The sequence below is a fragment of the Aethalodelphis obliquidens genome, unplaced genomic scaffold (genome assembly GCF_003676395.1).
Source record: "Aethalodelphis obliquidens isolate GAN/ISIS:26980383/991018 unplaced genomic scaffold, ASM367639v1 scaffold120, whole genome shotgun sequence".
Lineage (NCBI taxonomy): Eukaryota > Metazoa > Chordata > Mammalia > Artiodactyla > Delphinidae > Aethalodelphis > Aethalodelphis obliquidens.
The window spans coordinates 1,486,236-1,506,168 of NW_020838064.1; the positions used below are offsets into that span (position 1 = coordinate 1,486,236).

At 44.5% G+C, this 19,933-nt stretch overlaps 1 protein-coding gene and 1 pseudogene across 2 annotated transcripts in view; one reads left to right on the top strand and one right to left on the bottom strand.

Moving 5' to 3' along the window:
- The window catches only part of VPS35L (VPS35 endosomal protein sorting factor like), a 129,347-nt gene that overhangs the window by 29,046 nt on the left and 80,368 nt on the right, over positions 1–19,933 (top strand). The window contains exons 9-14 of one of the 2 annotated variants that reach the window (XM_027098088.1): positions 5,810–5,869; positions 12,335–12,431; positions 13,135–13,182; positions 14,500–14,593; positions 18,342–18,419; positions 18,906–19,028. In XM_027098088.1, coding sequence (XP_026953889.1) covers positions 5,810–5,869; positions 12,335–12,431; positions 13,135–13,182; positions 14,500–14,593; positions 18,342–18,419; positions 18,906–19,028 — 500 coding nt within the window. The remainder of the gene's footprint in view (positions 1–5,809; positions 5,870–12,334; positions 12,432–13,134; positions 13,183–14,499; positions 14,594–18,341; positions 18,420–18,905; positions 19,029–19,933) is intronic. The other variant, XM_027098090.1, reaches the window with a different exon arrangement.
- LOC113615568 (ubiquitin-40S ribosomal protein S27a pseudogene) lies at positions 11,422–12,007 on the bottom strand (annotated as a pseudogene).

A 19,933-nucleotide genomic window follows, 5' to 3' on the forward strand; every position in this document is an offset into this window, starting at 1 on the left:
GTCAAATGTGTCAGAAAGTGAAATGTCATTCAGAGAGACCCATTTATTTCTGTGCAGGAGACCGGGGGCCTGAGTGTATTAGCTAGAATAAGTGATAGAAAACCTAACTCATTCATTTCCTCGTGGAAAAGGGGGGAGTATTTATTAGCTTATGGTGAAAAGGCCAGGGATAGTTTCTGGCTTCAGGTATAGCTGGATTTAGGAACTCAAACAGTATCTTCAGGACATTGGCTTTTTCTAGTACTTTTTCTTGTGTTGGCTTCATTCTTAAGCTCCACAAGGTGTCCTCAACTTTTATCAGTTTTGCTGCTACTAGTCCCAGGACAAGGAAGGAACTTTTATCCTCGCTTTCCAACAGAAGTCCCGGAATTCCATCTCATTGGCCTGGCTTGGATCACACGTCAGACCCTGAGCCAGTTATGGGATCTGGGGGATGAAATGTGCAGGCTATCCAGAGCTGGTTGCCCCAAAGGAGAAAGGGTGATGCTGTTGCCAGAGGAAAGGGGAATGGGAGCCAACTGGGTTAAAGGAAGAGATGTCCCGGCCAAACGACGGGACCTTTGGGTTCAGATGATCCGGGAAGGTGGCATCGGGCACTCTGCTGGGTGCTGAGGTTGTGTCAGCAAATAAGAAACAAAAATCCCTGCCTTCGTGGGCTGTGCCAGAAAGAGAGGATTCGCAGAACAAATGAGTAAACCTGATTGTGTGTTAGACAAGGATTGGTGCTGTGGATGAAGAAAACCCAAACCAGGGCAGGGTGAAGCGGGCAGCGCTTTTATGTAAATGGGGGGTCGGGGAGGCCTCGCTGGGAAGTCGCTGTGTGGGCAAGTACTTGAAGGAGGTGAGAGATGAGCCGTATGCTGGCAACGTGGGGCCGGCTTATGACCAAGGAACAGCCAGTGCAAACACCCTGGGGTGGGAGCAGCCCTGGCAGGTCTGGAGAACTGAGAGGCCAGCGTGGCTGGAGGGGGGCGGGTGGGGTGGGGATGTGGCCAGAGAGCCTGGTGGGCCATGTAGGCCGTTGGAAGGACTTGGGCTTTGAGCCCGAGGGCATGAGGAGCCGCCCAGGGTGTTGAGCACAGGAGGCGCAAGTTCCAGTTTGGGTTTTAATGGGCTCCCTCTGGCTGCTGTGTTGAGACTAGACGGTAGGGCGAGGGTGGAACGGGGGGCCCGGTTGGGAGGCCGGTGCAGCACTCCAGGTGAAAAATGAGGGTGGCATGGCCCCGGGGTGGCGGTGGGGTTGGGGGAAGGTGATCCAGGACAGATGGGTGCATTAGGCTCTCAGAACAGATATCCATCGCACACCCCTTGGGCCTTGACCTGTCCTCATACCCAGCTTGCCTTCCGGGAGCGAGGATGTTAGTCAGCGAGAGAGGCCAGTGGCTATGTCTGGTTCCCCTGACAGTTCTGTATCTCATGGTGAGTCGACACATTGGCCTTCTGGTTTCCCTCGCCAGCCTCCTGCAAGTTTCTTTTGCATGAGTCAGCATCCCCGGGTGAGACTAGCTCTGAGACCATTGCTTGAGCCTGCGAGCCTGGCCAGATCCAGACGTTAACCTTGTGAGAATATGGGGCGGCCGTTCTGTCAGCCTCTGTGGTGGCGGCCCAGTCCCGTGCCTCGGCCGGCCGGGATGCGGTGTAGATGCCCGCCGTCCTTGCTGTGTCCCAGAAATTAGCTGGGCCAGGAGCGGAGAATAACGGTGATAAATCCTCAACAAATCAGGGTTTTCCTTGGGCCTGCCTCTCTGTTCTAGGTGCTTTAGTGAACCTAAGTCATGCCGTCCTCATGACAGCTCTGTGAGGTAGGGTCTGTAATTATCCCCACTTCACAGACGAGGAGCCTGAGGCACAGGGAAGTAAAGCAGCTTGTCCAGGTCCCCAGGCTAGTGAGGGGCAGAGCTGGGACCCAAATTGAGTTCTCTCTGCAGTCAGAGCACCTGCTTTATTTCTCTTGTACTTGGCTCACGGGGGAAATTCTCTCTACAAAACTACAAATGCGTGTACCTTTGACCCAGCAACTTTGCCTCTGGAAATTCATCCAACCCAAGTGACCGTCCATAGGAGACCAGTTAAACAAACGATGGCACGTCTGTATGCAGCAGTACAGGAGGCCTCTGAGAGTGAGGACGTGCTGTGTTCCAATGTGGAAAGATCCCCAGGGTACATTATCAGGTGAAAAACTCAAGATGCAGAACTGCTGTGGGGTATGTTCCGTTTTGTTTAAGAAAGGAGGGAAACTTAGAGCGCTTGGTTGTTTTCACTTGCGTGTGCATAAAGAAACATTAGAAGGATCCGCAAGGAGCTAACAAGAGCGGAGACCCTCAGAGGGTGGCTCGAGCCGTGAGCTGGACGGCACGGGCTGAGGGAGAACCTTCATTGAGTACCTCCTGCAGCCTTTTGAATTTTGAATGGTGGCCATGTTTTACCTCTTCAAAGCATTCCCAGAGGTGCCCTTGTCCAGATCTGTTGCGAATAGCTTTCCTCAGGAGCGCGAGCAGCCTGCGTGTGCAGGTGCTCGAGACACTTCGTTATGCTTTGGGGCTAACGAGCAGCTTTCCCCTTTTAAAAAGGGGGCGGAACTGGCCTTGCTTGGGTGGCAGCTCCGAGTGCTGAGGTCCATCGTGCATGTGTTGCTGGTGGTCAGTGGTTGTGAACGAGGCTGACCGAGGGTGGGAGCGTCTTGCTGGGCAAGGATGCGGGACACGGCCCCAGGCGTCTGCAACGGCAGCGCTTTAGCTGGGATTTCCCTGGAGGCAGTGAGCACAGAGCTGGGCTCTGGCGTCTCTCTGCCTGCATTCGTTGCCTCTCCTCCTACAGGGTTGTGTGAACTTGAGCCTTGGTTTCTTCACTTGTGAAATGGGCATGATAGGCCTTGCCTCTGGGGGTTTCTGGAGAGAATTAAATGAGAGAATGTGTAGGAAGCACGTGATGTCCTTCCTCTTCTAGGAGCTGGCAGGGTCAGTGTGAACAACTTAGAGCCGTGGCTGGCACGAAGTAAGGTGCTCAGAAACCGTTAACTGTCGTCCCTGTTGTTAACGATCTATATTAGTGTCCTTGATTTATAAGAAAGTGAATCAAGAAAGAAAATCTAGGGTCAGGTATTATTTCTCAAAATAGTTGTCCACTAACTTAACAAAGGAAAACAAATATTCACCAAACTCTTTTGGCCAAAAATGGTTTTGTGGTTAAAGGCCTTAGGATATGAAGGTGAAATATAAAAGTTGTGCTTTCGTTTTTAAAAGAAAGCTAGTTTTGGAGAGATGGCAAGCTTTTTGTGGAGGAAGTAAAAGCATTGGGTTCTCTTAAGCCCGGTCCACGCACTCTAGGAGGTATGAGAAGTCACATGGTTGCCCAGCGTGGCTTGCTGTGCTGTGTGATGGCCAAGGTAAACTGCATGTAGTTCCAATGCCCGGGGTTCTGTGCTCATCTCAGAGGAGGCCTCTCTTGGCATCAGGTGTGGCTGCCTTGGGGAGCCCGTGACTGCGGGTTACTTCCTGCCAGGAGGACAAAGGCAGGTGGCTTTGAGAACTGGAGCCTGGTCCCTGAGGCTTCCTGGCAACTTCTAAATTGAATCCACGGTTTGGGGCAGTGATTCTCATCCTCGGCTGCATACCTGGGGAGCTTTAAAAACACTTCTTTCTGATGGTCACGCTGTGCCCCAGATCGTTTGCGTTAGCATCTCTGAGAACAGACGCAGGCATCAGCACATTTTCAAGTGCCCCAGGTGCTCTGAGTGTTCAGCCAAGGTTGAGAACCCCTGGGTTAGAGGGAGGAGGGAGGCACCCACAGCGCCTGCCTGAATCAATGGTTCTCACACTTGAGTGTGTATAAGAATTTCCCATTAAGGTTATTCAAAATTCATATTCCTAGTCTTCACCCCCCGGAATATTCTTTTTCACTGGCTCTGAGGTGGGCCCCAGGAATGGACATTTTTAACAAGTGTCTTTCGGTGATGGTAATGTAAGTAGTCCACACTGGGAGAGGCATCTAGGGCTCTTCTCAGCTTGGCTGGCTTCCTGCATGTTAACCTAGCATTCTGTCGTTGCTTGGTGATGTCATTTGATTTCATGTTCTTTGACCAGAAATGATCCTATAACTCTCCTGTCTTTTTCCGCGTATGGACAAGAGGTGTGGTTCTTTGTAGCCCTGAATGGTGGGGTTGTGCGGGGGAAAATAGGCATGGGAAAATACTTTCAACATCAAAGGTGATTTGGGAAGGTCCAGAAAATGAATAGAACTGTAACTTTTATCCTTTGAATATTGATAGCATTTTCCAAAATAACATTCGTAGAGAATACATAAAACTTTTTGTGCTAGGCTGACCTGTAGACCAAGTCCAGACTGCACACTTGTATTTGTAAGTAAAGTTTTATTGGAAACAGCCACATCCATTTGTTTACCTATTGTCTATGGCTGCTTTTGAGCTACAGTAGCAGAGTTGAGTAGTCGCAATGGTGATCTCTGACCCACACAACCTAAAATATGTTCATCTATCCATCCAACAAAGATGAAGCACCCACTCACTGTATGTCAGGCACTGATCTAGGTACTGGGAATATGTCAGTGAACAAAACAGGTACAAATCTCTGCCCTTGTAGAACTTGTATACCTAGATGAATCTCAAATTCCAGTGCTTCTAGGTACCAGGCAGATTACGTAAGTGCGTGAAGCAGGCTGTTGATGAAAGACAGTAGGGAGCAGTGGAGACTGTGGCAAACTGGGTAGTTTTCAGGGGGCAGCTACTAATCTATTCAAGCTCATTTTTATCCTAGAGGGATGTGGGTCATTTTTGGCACATAGTTTGTGAAGGAGCAAGAAATCTGGGGTTTTTTTCTTCCAGTTTAATTGAGATATAATTGATATACAACACTGTATAAGTTTAAGAAGTACAGCATAATGACTTGACTTACATACAGCATGAACTGATTACCACAGTAAGTTCAGTGAAAATCCATTCTCTCATATAGACACAAAATTAAAGAAATGGAAAAAAATTTTTTTCATTATAATGAGAACTCTTAGGGTTTACTCTCTTAACTTTCATATATAGCATACAGCAGTGTTAATTATATGTATCATGTTGTACATTACATCCCTAGCACTTATTTATCTTATAACTGGAAGTTAGTACCTTTTGACTGCCTTCATCCAATTCCCCCTCCCCCCAACCTTTGATAACCACAAATCTGATCTCTTTTGCTATGAGTTTGTTTGTTTCTTTTTGAAGTATAACTGACCTTTGTTAGTTCCTGTTACACAACACAGTGATTTGATATTTCTGTACATTTCAAAATGATCACCATGATAAGTCTAGTTACTATTTGTCATTTTACAAAGATCATGCATAGTTATTGACTATATTCCCCGCACCATATATTTCATACCCATGACTCATTTATCTCTCTCACCTATTTCTCACCTTCCCCTCCCCAGTGGCAACCACCTGTTTGTTCTCTGTATCTATGACTCTCTGTTTTGTTATATTTGTTCTTTTTTGTTTGTTTGTTTTTTAGTTTCCACATACAAGTGAAATCATACAGTATTTGTCTTTTTCTGTCTGACTTATTTTGCTTAGCATAAGTGAAGGATCACTTTTCTGCCTAGAGCAGAAAGTCCCCTCTTTTAATTAAAAATCTAAAATTAAAAAAGAATCATGGCTAAAAATTTGTCCCACTAGGTGGCAGCATACTATCACAAGTAGAAGCTCATATGGGAGACGCCACCGTCTCTGTCCCTAATTAACAAACATTAATTTATTGTTTGCTTCTGAAGGGCACAATGCTGACACCATATGTCCTTTTCTCCCCAGGAAAGCTGGTATACGAGCGCATCTTTTCCATGTGTATGGATAACCACAGCATCTTACCAGGTAATGTCTTAGCTTTTCCGTGGGTTTCGTGCTGCCCTCAAGTCAGGATTAGAAGGTTTATATCAAGTCAGGATTTGTTGAGACCTGAAATAAAGGTTTTTGTGTTTGTTTGTTTTGTGTTAAAAGTTAAAGAAACGCCTTTACGGATTTCTGATCATCTCAGTCTTCAAAAAACATTAGATTTTCCAACAGCCCAGCTAGGGATTTGGGCAAGTAATTTGAATCTGCAAGAATGAAGAGGTATTACAATTAGATTCAACTGAACTTTTATACCAACTTCAAGTTCTCTGCTGCTGGACATTTAAATATTTTTCCTATATGTTTTTCCTAAGAAGCAAATTACTTTATAAAATCAACTTTATATTAAGGAACAATGTCAAATAAATCAATAATAACAGATGCTTTGAATCTACATTCTATGCCCAAGTGATGTTTGCATTAAATTTATTGCCACTCAGTTTTAAACTCTCAGGAGGTTATAATGGGACAGCTAGATCACTAATTTCTTTTGTCACATAAATGATGATGATGGGGCCAGCAGCATGGAACGCCCAGCAACAGCGTCCTTTCCCTCTTATTCCTCCTTTCAAGTTCCTAGCGCTGCTGAGAGGAAGCGCGCTTATCTGTACAGGTTAGAACAAGCTCACTCCACCTTCATCCCACCTCCTTCTGCTTCTAGCAGCAGCACTTCCCTGGAGGATGAAGAGATGGCATGTGACAGTACCCGTAATTTGACCTCTTTTCTTTTTGTCTGTTTATCTGTCTTGCCTTTCTGTCTCTTTCTTTCCTCCTCCCTTCCTTCCTTCCTTTCTCTTTCTCTCTTTTGCTCTCTTTCACTGTGTCTCTTTTTTCTCTCCTTTTCTCTCTTTCTTTCCTTTTTTTTCCTTTCTTACCTTCCTTCCTTCCTTCCATCTATCTATATTGTTAAAAACTATTTAATATGTACATTTCTCAGAGAGAAAGACAGAACTCTACAGACCTTTAGGGTTAGAAAAGCTCTTAGGAATCACCGTGTTTCATTGTAGGTGGGCAAACCCAATGGGGAAGAGTCAGGGACTTGCCCACAGCCCTGCCACCAGCTAGCGAGAGCCTGGTTCTTAGCGCTGGGCCTGCGCCATCCAATATGGTGGCCACTGGTCACGTGGGGCTCTTGAACACTAGAGATGTGGCCAGTCCAAACTGAGATGTGCTGTAAGTATAAAAAAAAAAATACCCGGGATTTCAGAGACTTTTTTTTTTCTTTTGGCTACACTGAGTGGCATGCGGGATCTTAGTTCCCTGACCAGGGATCAAACCCATGGCCCCTACAGTGGAAGTGCAGAGTCTTAACCACTGGACCACCAGGGAAGTCCCTCAGAGGCTTATACAAATAAAAGACCATGAAGTATCTCACTAATTTTTAAGTTGATTACATGTTGAACTGATACTTTAGATGAATTGGATTAAATGAAGTAAATTGTTAAAATTTCACCTGTTTTGTTTTAGCTTTTTGAATGCTGCTTACGTGATATTTCCACTGGACACTGCTGCTCTAGACCCTCCCCTCCACCACATCATACCTGCAATGTTTTTTTTTTTTTTACATCTTTATTAGAGTATAATTGCTTTACAATGATGTGTTGGTTTCTGCTTTATAACACAGCGAATCAGTTATACATATGTTCCCATATCTCTTCCCTCTTGCGTCTCCCTCCCTCCCACCCTCCCTATCCCACCCCTCTAGGTGGTCACAAAGCACCGAGCTGATCTCCCTGTGCTATGCAGCTGCTTCCCACTAGCTATCTACCTTACATTTGGTAGTGTATATATGTACAACAGCTCCTCCCACATTCTAGGCTTCTCAAGACTTGGAGGCAGGGACAAGCCTGATGGAAAGGCTTCTCTGTCAACTTAAGGATTTGGGAAACTCGGGTGCATTTATTTTACACTTGCCAACTTTTCTTCCATATGCTATACCAGCAGCAGTAAATTCTTAGCCTGCAGGCAGAAATAAACTCAGATAGGTGTTTTCTTTGGTTATAACAGTATTTTTTAAAATGCTTCTTCATATAGGTTCTACTTCTTCCTATTGTTGTATACCTAACTGCTTAAAAATATTTATATTACCTGACTGGCCCCTAAGGGCATTTGTGTTTGCACCTATTGCAATAGTTTTCCTTCCTCTTAGTTTTCACTAACTATACAAACAACATTTTAGGGCTAGTTAAGGAAGAATTACTAATAACTTTCTCCCTACCTAAACTATAAAAATTCAGAATAAAAGGCTACTTTCATGTTCACTTTTAGTTCTTATCTAAATATACTAATTGGCACGTTTATCACTAAATTCTTCCCTCCCAAAATACCTTTTATTTTTTTTTTTTTTTTTTTACCTTGAATCGGGCTTTTGCTTTCTTGAAAATAATTTCATTTTCCCCCCTTTCAGTTAAAATCTGCATCCGCATGCGTTTTCTGCTTCCCAGAACCTGAAAGGGAGAGGGGCAAACTTTTTTCAAAAACATCAATAATGTTGGGGATGACTCTTAACAGTAATTATGAAGAAAGCTTTGAAACCTACTATGCAGAATTCTGCCCAAAGAAATTATGTGGAGAGAGAAGTCCGGTGGCGTGTGTACTCATTCTTTCCATTTGAATCAAGTTCAGATTGTGAACTTAGTATTCGAGCCCTTTACCTTCAGGAGTTTTAACTAAGGCATAGCTCTTATGACCTCAGAAAGATACCAGTGTCCTTTGCGTTCACGGAAAGTATATGCTACTAGTTGTGTAGTTTTCCCCCAACATTTCTTAATCCAGCATATGACTGAAGAGGCAATGTACTCTAAGTGATAAAACAATTCTATTTCCATGTTGGGAGAAATAACTTGGGTTTATTGTGTCGTGGCTCTCCTCATCAACTGGGGGCATTCCTATCTTCAGTTTTTCTCCATGGCTGATGTAAGCTGCATCTGGATAAGCAATGTTCTTAACTGACCTGGCCTTTCAGGCACATATTAAGGTGACGTGGCACCCCTATAAGCCTTGTTATGTAAAGAGACCTCTCACTGCCAGGGTAGAAACTTGGCAAATGAAAGAGAACTAGAGTCGCTGGTGTCCTCCCTCCTCCTAAAATATCCACAGAAGTTAGGGTTGAAAAAAGAAACACCATAAAAGAAAAATAAGTGAGAACTAGAGGAAAATATCTTTGGTCTTTGTTACATCAAAGCCTCTTCTTAATTAATTTCCAAATTCTGAATTCATTCTCCACGTAGCAGCTCAAGCACTGAAGTATAAGTCACGTCATGCCATGCCATTCCTCTGCTCAGAACTCTTCAGGGAGTTTCCGTCATACTTAGAAAAACTCTTAGACTCCTCACCAAGGCTGCAACCCCACATGACCTGGTTTGTGATGCCTGCTTCCCCCCTTCTTGCTCTCACCACTTTGGCTCCCTTTCCTGTTCTTTGACCACACCAGAGGTCATACCTACCACAGGGCCTTTGCACTTGCTGTTTCTGCCTCCTGGAATACATTGCCTCCACATCTAAGCATGGCTAGCTCCTTTTTATAATTCAGGGCTCAGCTCAAATGCTCCATCTGCAGGAGACTTCTCTGACTGACACCCTGTCTAATGAATCCCCCCTGCCAGATTAACTCAGGTCACTCTCTATTCCATACCTAGTTTTATATCTTTCATAGTGTTGACTGCTATTGCATGTTCTCTTGTTTGCATGCTTATTCCTTTCTGTGTTTATTATGTTTCTTCCCCCACTGGAATGTAAGCTTCATTAGGGCAGGGTCTCTCTTATGTGCTGTTACCTGCCTGGAGCCTAGAATACCACTTTTAGTTGGTTCCTAAGACGTTTGTATTGAGCAAATGAAGTAATGTAATATTGAGTTTTCTGTAACATTTTTTTCTTCCAGTTTTGTTTATTTACTTTTTTCTATAATATTTTTAAAGTCCTGCATAACATAATCCTTTTCCTGAATTATTCCTTGAGCTGGAAGGAAAGCCTAAAGCCTTTATATTGCATATGAAGATTACTGTATAGCTTTCAGTCAATGTGTACACGCAGGGCAACTTGCCTTTGGTGTGATGTCCAGCTCTCTCTGGCAGACTGAATCCCTGTCATCCCACCCTTTGCTGCTGCACTCCATTCCCTCAACTGAAAAGCAAGAGTTTTTCTTAGATGACCTCAGAGACTTATTTTTGCTTTTGGGTCTCAAGTCACATGATTTGGTCATATGAAGGGAAATTAACCCCACCTCTCCCTTTTCCAAAAGGCAAGATTGACAAATGAATTTAAGAATAACCCTTATCTTTTCCTGTCTGGATCTCTTGGAACTTGAAAAAAAGTTACTTTGAAGTGCACGGGTTCAGGCCAGGAAAGGGAAAATGGTAATTTCCCTTCCCTTTGAAAATGGCAAGTGAAGAATTCTCGAATGAATGAAGCATGCCAGAACGTCCAAAAATAGACGAATCCTTGAGATTGCAATTCCAAAATATCTGCCGTTGTGATGAGTGACTGTTCTCAGCTCGTGAAGTACCTAGAGTTTTATCTTTTTGCTGATTCCATAGATATTTTGATCACCTTAATGGTGTACCACCAAGTAGCAGAAAGTAGAGTCAGGGACGAACAATGAGCCACTGAACAGCAAGATGAGACCAGCCCGCAAGCTAATGCTCATCCGTTACGTTCTATAGTAATTAGTTTCTCCTGTTTTGATTGAATCCTGAAAGTGTAAAGCACACCCAGTGGTGGAATCGGGCTCCAATCTGTGTGGAAATCATTTAGGAGAAATCATTTTCATGTAAGGGTTCAACAGTGGCCTTCTTGGAGTTGATGAGTTGTTTGTTGTTTGTTTTTGTTTTCATTTTTCCGTACTCTTTTCCATTCCTTATTAAGATGTGTGTCATGACTGGGCTTGGTTGTCAGTGCCAGAAAACTCCAAATCACAGTAAGGAAGATGAGGGCTAGTGGGCAGCCAGCCCGTGGTGCCAACAGTCCTGACTTCGGTCTTGCTCTTGTGGTTCGAGATGGTTATGGAGGTCACAGCCATCGTATCTGCATTCTAGCCGGCAGGAAGGAAGAAGGAACGAAGATCAAGCCCTTTCCCTTACAGCCAGTTCCCAGACCTTGCGCTTTTGTTTATATCCTGGGGCCAGAACTTGGTCACATGGCCACACTGAGCTGCAAGGATGGCCGTGTGCCCAGCAGAAAATGAGAGTTCTATTAAAGAGGAAGAGAGTAGATAAGCGGGGAAAGTGGCAGTTTTGCCACAAAGTGACTCAAGTCTTAGTGCCATATTGAGCTGGCAGCCTAACCCTGGCTGGTTTCTCGCCTCAGAGTCTTGCTTTACCTTTCAAGTCTGGTCCATGTGATATTTAGAGCACAAACACTGATCGATCACATTTAATATTACAGTTGCAGCTTCCTCAAGCATCTGGAATTCTCAGTAGTATCACCATAATTACTGGTGGGTACACCAAGAACCTCTGGATTAAATCAGAGGCAGTGGCTAAGAATATAGGCTGCGGAGCCAGACTGCCTGAGTTGAATTCTAACTCTTACGTCTGTTTTTTTTTTTTTTTCATTAGTTCATGTCTTTTATTAACCAATACACAATTACTTGTCTTCTGGTTTGTTGAAACAATAGGTCAGACAACATTTGCCACGATAATGTCTGTCAAAGTGGCTGACCATAAAAGCTCTAGCACCACGTTTACCTGAAGGGCACTCCCGACGAAGGCGACTGATTTTGCCGTTCTCCTCCACCTTACAGTGTTTCAGGACAGCCAGCGTAACCTTCTTTCTCTTATGCTTGTTCTGCCTGGGAGTGGTGTAAGACTTCTTCTTCCTTTTCTTAGCACCACCACGGAGTCTCAACACAAGATGAAGAGTGGACTCCTCTTGAGTGTTGTGGTCAAAGTACATCCATCTTCCAGTTGCTTGCCAGCAAAGATCAGTCTTTGCTGGTCAGGAGGAATTCCTTCCTTGTCCTGGATCTTGACCTTTACATTCTCTATCGTATCCGAGGGTCGACCTCGAGAGTGACGGTCTTCCCCGTCAGGGTCTTCACAAAAATCTGCATGTTGGCGGCGGTGCCACCGCAGATGGCAGGTCCAAAAGGAACTCTTACGTCGGTTTCCTGTGTGCCCTGGGCAAGTCCCTAAACTTCTCTGTGCCTTGCCCTCTGTGTCTATGAAAGAGGACGATAAAAGTATATAACTTGGAGGGTTCTTGTGGGGATTAGGTGAGCTGATGTCTATACACTGTGAACGGCGCCTGGCACTTAGAAAGCCTTTGTGTGTCAGCTATCATTGCCACCAGTTGTTTCCTAATAATAATGATATTTAGAAGGAAAAACATAGGACTGGGTGCCCCACCCCTTCTTCTGCTCCATTGTAACTTTTTTTTGTCCTAGGACTCATAGCAGCTCTAACAGATCCCAAGAATTAGGGGCTGATAGATATTATTTTTGTTTTACAGATCACTTCTCTCCAGAGAATGTAAATGACACAGCCAAAGAAACATGCTTAAATTGGTTTTTCAAGATTGCTTCCATCAGGGAACTCATTCCGAGATTGTATCCTTTTTTTCTGTCTGATGGTTTTAAAGATAGGCTGCAAGAGTTGCACTGCTAATAGAAGCCATGTAATGGGCTGCCCTGAAATTCCTGTTGAAAATGCAGTTCTGTTACGGTTGCTAGCCTGGAAGTACAGGGCCAGCCACATTGTCCACGAGGTCCTTGGACTCTGGCTCTCCCCAGTTTTCTGTTTTTTTACTTTGACTATAGTGCCATGTACCAGGCTTTTGTTTCCCTGAGGAACATTCCCACATTAATTTTCTCAATTAAAATGCTTCATCTTTTTGTGTTTTCTCTGGTTTCAAGAACTTGAAAGGAACAGGGTCAAGCTTCTCTGCACAAACATCAGTGTTGAAGGACAGAGAATTCAACTTACACACAAATGGAATCTTAGTTCTCTGTGTTTCATCCTTTTCCCCATAAAGCCTCAACTGGAAATGCTCAAAACCCAGTTTAAATTTCAGCATGCGACCATACATCAGCGTACCACGTTTTCCAGATTTTATTATAAATAAATATAAAACCTTGAAAACCAAATATAGAAACCACAAGCCACTCACTAATTTAATTCTCTGGATTGTTGAGAGTGACTGTGGCCCCTCTCCTGAAGACACACCAAGTTCTCTGCATGAATAGTTTAGGCTTTTCCCCATAGGGAGCAGACCATCTGGAAAATGTCTTCCTTAACAGAATGTTTTCGTAGCTATGTGGAAGCATCCATCCTGAAGTGTAACAAGTTCCTCTCCAAAACGTAAGGCTCTTCTTAAAAGTCCGGGACCATACATTTCCAAAACATTTCTCTCTCATATGTGCCTGTGCACACACATACACACACATGCTAATGGCGATGTCATAGTAGCTGTCATTCTTTGAGTACTTGGTGTGTAGCAGATCTGGTGTTAAGCACCTTCCATCCATTTTCTCGTTTAATCCAAATGAAAACTTAGAGATAGTTTTTTAATCTCCATTTTACAGAGAAGAAAACTCAAGCTGGGAGCGGTTGGTTGACTAACTCATGGAAGTTCAGCTCAACTGTATTTGAATCCTAGCTCTGCTATTACTAGCTGTGTGGTCTTGAGAAAGTTACTTAGCATCTCTGACCCCCAGTCTCCTCTGTGGACAAGGCCCTAAGAAGGGGTCTGTGAGGGTCTGGTGAGCTGGACACACCACACTGGGAGCGACACCCGTGGGCCCTCACTCATTGTCTTTGCGGCTGCTGTCCAAGATGATGTCAGAAGGAAAAAAAGCCTTTGCCCCTAAGCCCTTTGCTACTCTGGGTCACCTTGGGCATTGTACTGAGAGTAGTTTTGCAGAGCCGGGAGAAACCAGATCTGCTTTCTGCAGAGCTGCTGAAAGACTGAGTGGTGTTGGATCCCGTCTAGATAATCAACTCCTCAAAGCCATGGGCTGACTCACGGAGCTCTGAGGAATAGTTGGGTTGGATTTAGAATGTGTACCAAATGTGTTTGATTGGGATCTGGGAATGCCTGGGGGAATTTGTGGGGATAACGTGGTGCTGAAGAAAGAGTTATTTTGCCTCACCAGTTGGGGGAGAATAATGCCCAAGGCAGATGGAAGTCCCACGTGGCAGGAGGAATAAATAAGTCACAGTTCACACTGAGGGGGATGCGGATGTTAGCCTGAGGTGCTGGGTGTCAGGTGCTAGGAAGGGGCAGGGCACAGGGCGCAAATCAGTACCAAAGGAATATGGATACGACGAAAATATCAAGACGGTCAAGGAGTGAGCTGTCAATGGAAAATAATCGGGGGACAAAAATCGTTAAATTAGTAAAATAAATGTGACCTCAAGCAGGAAAAGAGTGAAGGTTAGACTCCAGCACTGAGCAAATGGTAAAGATAAAAGAAACCATTCAAAGTATGAATCGTGGCAAGAGAGAAAGACTTGTTACGTGGCCTTAGAAGACTCAGACTTTGACCTTGGTTTGGTTCCGAAGCTTGATTTTCCCCCCTGCGTTTAGGAAGTCTAGCTTTTTTTATTAAAAAAAAAATGAAAGAACAGAGAGTTCTCCCACGGGGTGTAATGCTGCTGTCTTTTTGTCTCTAACAGGGGGATTTCAGAGTGTCTGCCCCGGCTGACTTGCATGGTCCGAGGGATCGGGGACCCTCTGGTGTCGGTGTACGCCAGGGCCTACCTGTGCAGGGTAAGCTGCGTCCCTGCACTCGCGCCTGTGACCGTGTCCTGTCTCCTCTAATGTTCACGCTTCTCCCTCCCCGCCACCTCACCAGTCACTGGAAGAAGGACTTTATTAGCTGCTAATTTTAGAGCACAACTTGTTCGCAGAAAGCAGAACTGTAGGATTCCTTTTAAAAATTAATTTCAAAGTAGACCCACTTACCAGTAACTCTAATTAGGGGGTGTTTAAGGTCATCTTCTTAGAAACGAACTAAGTTTCAGAACTAATTGTTTCTCCCTTCTTGCTGGGAAGGAGGCTCCCAGAGCCTTTCGGCTGATAGGTTGCTTTGCATTGACTCGAAACATGCTTTCCCTTTGTCTTTGAATTCGATTGTTTTATTCGATTTTTGGTCTCTGTATTAAAGAGTTGGATTGGAGTGCGAGTTGGTGAGGGCTGTCTGGCAGGGCGAGGCGCCTGGTGACGGCGGGCATCAGGGTCTGTGCCGCCTGGCCTTGGAGGGCTGCTCTGCTGGTGAGGATTGTAAATCACTCAGCCTTTCTCTCCTTTAAAGCACCGTGAAGCTCCTACTTAAAACTAGTACGTTTTTCATTTATGAAAAATGCACCCTGCGGAGAGTTTACACTCATTTTTCTTCAACTCACATGGGGCCTTTGCCTCTGGTAGCTTTCTGTGGAGTCCCCCTTGCTAGTTCCGTTGGCATTGTTCACCTTTAGAGAGGGGTTATTGCCCCTGTTCTTTAGGGTCCTGATGAACCCCAGACTTCCAGTGCCAAGAAATCAGAAGGCGAGGACCGTAGCCTTTGATCTGCTTCTTTTATGTGACGTCTAACAAATGACAGAAGCCCTGTAGTCTCCAGTGTCACAAAGAAATCAAACAGTCATTGCCCTCAGAGTGAGTAGCAGACATCCTTAGGAAGGATACTTTTTATAGGTCCACTCCCTGATAAGGGAGAAAAGAAAAAAAGAAAGAAAGAAAAAGCTTTCCGTTAAAGGGCACTTGCTCCCTCGTAGTAACCGAGGCCGAAGCGTTTACGCGTTGCCATCTGCTTGAAACTTGGCGTGGACTTTTCATACGGGAACATCAGATATGCTTCCTAGAGCTTCAGCTTTGGAATATCGGGAGCTTGAATGCTCCAGCCGTGTCAGTGTTTGCGGAGGGCCTATTCTGTGCAGAATGCTGCTGGATCCTGCGGTGGGATGAAAGGATGCTATCACTCGTGTATTTGCTGCCTTTCCCCTTGCAGGACACCTCACATGCTTTGAACTCACCTTGACGTCAGTAATAGTAGAATAATAAGGATCTAGAATCTCAGTGTGTTTTGTGACACACAGTTATTAAGCAGAAATCAGAACGTGGGTGGAAATATTCATTCCTTACAAACCTGTTCCAGTTTTAAAGTTTGAAGTAAGGTACACAACCTAGTGAAAGATGATATTTGTTGCATATAACTTGCCTTTGCATGACAGATGCAACTTTAAAACTCAGTAGCACTGAGGAGAAATTACAGACCCACCCTAGGAAAGCTGGTGATGAGATGCACTGTATCTGAAGTCATTTGTGTCAATTTAGGCAGAGCACTGATTTCCCTGGTTGGGTAGTTACTGAAAATCTTCTGGTATAAAAAGAACTTTCAATTGCAAGTGGCAAAACCCCAATTCATAGTACTTTGAAGCAAAAGGGGGGAAATTGTTGGCCGTTGCGTCTGAAGAGCCTGAGGTAGTGCATGCATGGCAGACCCAGGGCCCCCAAACCATGTCAAGAATTGTCTCCTCCCTCATTGCTCAGCTCTGCTCTCCTCGCACTCTGAGCCTTGCTTTTTCCATATGGTGGAAAGACCTCCATCCTCTTGACTTAGGAACTCCAGTGGCAAGAGTGCCTTTTCCGCAGTAGTTCCAGCCAGAGTTTCAGGGCAGAAACTCACTGCACCACCTTGGGTCCCTTGTCCATAGATAGACCAGTCACTGTGGCCATGGGATGGAATATGCCTACGGACTGAGCCTGGGTCACGTGCCCACCCCTGCAGCTCAGGGTCGGCCGGGTCCAGCTCTGCCACAGACCTGGTCTGAGAGGGAAGTTTGATTTCCCGAAGACAAATCCACTTTACTGATTCCAGAAACAAAGGGAATGAATGCCAGGCAGGCAGAAACAGCAGATGGAAATCATGAGTAACTACCCTTGCTACTCTAGGTAGAAATCTTTTAGACCCAAGCAGATTTCCAAGCTGCTCATTTGGCTTTATGGGAAGACATAAACAAAACACAAAGTCAGGGCTTCCCTGGTGGCGCAGTGGTTGAGACTCCACCTGCCGATACAGGGGACACGGGTTCGTGCCCCAGTCCGGGAAGATCCCACATGCCGCGGAGCGGCTGGGCCCGTGAGCCATGGCCGCTGGGCCTGCGCGTCCGGAGCCTGTGCTCCGCAACGGGAGAGGCCACAGCAGTGAGAGGCCTGCGTACCGCAAAAAAAAACCCCACAAAGGCACTGAGTAGGCAGGGCATGGGGGGACCTCAAAGCTGCTTATTAAAGGAAAGTATGATTAACTCCTAAGTCATGGCCCCTTCAGTTCCTCTCCACTGCTTGTCCACTGGGCTTTTTTTTTTTTTGCTGTCACCTAACAGGTAATTATTGCCTTTTCTACAAAATGATTAGTGGAAGGAAAGACAATAGAATCAGAACACAGTAGAAGTGGATCTGACATTTGTTGTTAGTATTTTTTTTTAATCTCTGTGCCTGTCCTTGGAAGCATCCCCGACAGCCATAGAGATGCCCTTGGAATTTACCGCCCCAGTGGACCTTGCATAATTCTTCTCAAAGGAATTCTTTACAGACATCTAAAAAACCTTGTTATCGTGAATTTTCATGACCTCTGGGTAGGGGGGGAGGTGAGTGGCAGGAATCTGTCCCCCTTGGAAGGAACCAGGTCCCAGAAAGCAACTCCCCTTACAAAGTTGTTTTCGTGCTAAAGCAGCAGTGTGGAATTGAGGTGTATTCTGAGGAGCTCAGTTTAAGGAACATCATGATGCTTTGTTTTGTTTTAAATACTTGCACTCCCTGCCATAGCTGAGACCTTCACTTTCCCATCCAGCGCTAGGGCTCTGGCCACCTTCTCTATGATTAGCAAATTTTTTCAGCTGAAAATGTTACCATCTTTTTAAAACAATGAACGAAGGAACCAGTGGATTACAGCATTGTTAGGCTTCATGCTTGTCTAATAAAAACCGGCTTAAAATACATCAAAATTTATGTCTGCTTCCATGACTGCCCAGCAAAGAATGAATCCACGTATTTTAACAATGCAACAGTGAAGTCCCAGCTGACTCTCTTACATACCAGAATCTTTTTGCTTCATTTAATAAGTACAGCCACATGTGTGTTTATCATTTTTTAGAGAGGAAGAGAATATCGTATACATGATCTTGAGAGTACATTTCTCCTTAGTGCTGTATTGATTTGTTCCCTTGGTCATCTGTTCAGTCATACTTTCATTACCTTTGGGAAATTGCTAAGATGATTACTGCAAATGTTGCCCTTTTTTCATTAAAAATAGCTTCTGCGGTTTTTCTTATAAAAGCAAGATATGCTTATTGAATAAGAAAACAGAGAAGCAAAAAGAATAAAAGTTAACTTGCTGGACCTCTCTGCCTATATCTGTCTATATGTATATTTTTAATTTACAAAAATGACATCACACTGTATATGTTATTTACAACCTGTTTCTCCATGGTCAAGGTAATTTCATTTTGATTGGCTACAGGTGGGCATGGAAGTGGCTCCACATCTCAAAGAAAGCCTAGATAAGAACTTCTTTGACTTCCTCCTCACATTCAAACAGGTAAGAGTACACTATGTCAGCGCAGCTAATTGATGTAATAGCTGCATGATCACAAATTCATAAAACCCAGTTGGTTTTCCAAGCCGAGATTGCCTTAAAGTTCTTTGAATGTGTAAACCCTATAAAATTACACTCGAGTCTGTTACATACAGCTAAAACGTGCTGATTGTACTGAACAAGCAGAGAGGGTTAATATGCATGTGTTACCGGGAAACATCTCCCGTTGATCAGCCTTTCTTCTTAGCATCTGCTGGCTCCAGTTTTATCAGGTTACTTCTCTGCACAGCACACATTCCCAGAACAGCTCAGCCTGGTGACATGGGAAACTTTGTGTGCTTTTTTCTAGTTTAAAAAAACCCTGAGAAACCAGGCTATTTCTCTCGGGGCCATCCAGATGCCTGCAGATATGCGCAGTCTGTGAGTTGCATGCTATTCGTTTATTATGTGACTTCCCCTTCTTTTGAGTGTTTATTTGGTCTCCTGTAGATTCACGGTGATACTGTCCAGAACCAGCTGGTGCTCCAGGGAGTGGAGCTTCCATCCTACCTCCCCTTGTACTCGCCTGCCATGGACTGGATCTTCCAGTGCATTTCCTACCATGCCCCCGAGGTAACTGCCAGGTGGCATCAGTGTGAAGCTCACCACCAAGGAGGGCTCCTCTCTTCTGTGTCGTAACAAGCCCTACACCTGTGTGCCCAGGGACATAATCAGGGCCCTTTCATAACGGCTCACTGTTGTGACTGGTTCTGCGCTCAGCACTTTTCCTGCCTTGCCTTGTTTACCAACTCTGGGAGGGGGATGTAGGGGCCCAGAGAGGCCAAATAACTACACAAGGTCACACAGCTAGAAAGTGGCAGTGACTGGACACAAACCCATTGAATCCGACTCCAGGGCCAGCAGGGTTCATTGCCTCTTCACTAACCTTCATGCACTCCTTTTGTGTTGATAATAAGTTAATAAAGTCGTAAAGCAGATAATATTTTCTCCATTTTATGGAAGGAAAGTGAAACTCAAGATACGTAATTGCTCTTATACATTTTTTTTTCTTTTCTTTTTTGTCTAATTGAAGCATTGTCAGGGATTAAAGTGAAGTCAGAATCATAGCAGAAATACTCTTTTTCTTCCCTAAGACTGAGAAGCAATTTCAGTGGAACACCAGTTTCAGATTGTCGCAATAACTGTGATAGATGAAGCTTCTGTTGTCTTCTCGTTGATGGTTGAGAATTTATTCTTTGTGAGGGAAAAAGAGACCTTGCTACAAAACAAGGATATTTGGAGTAAAGCAAAATTCAAATCCACCTGCCTTTTCCCTGTATCTGCAAACACATATTGACAGCTGTTAAGAAAAAAAAGATACGACTGTGACTAAGCAATCCACTTTTAAAAATATCCAGTAAAAATAACTTGATGAGTGCGTAAACACACACACACACACACGTGTAGCTGCGTTCACGCTAGTGAAACAGTGGAGACAGCCATCAGAAGGGGATTGGTTAAATTATGGTCTGTGTACT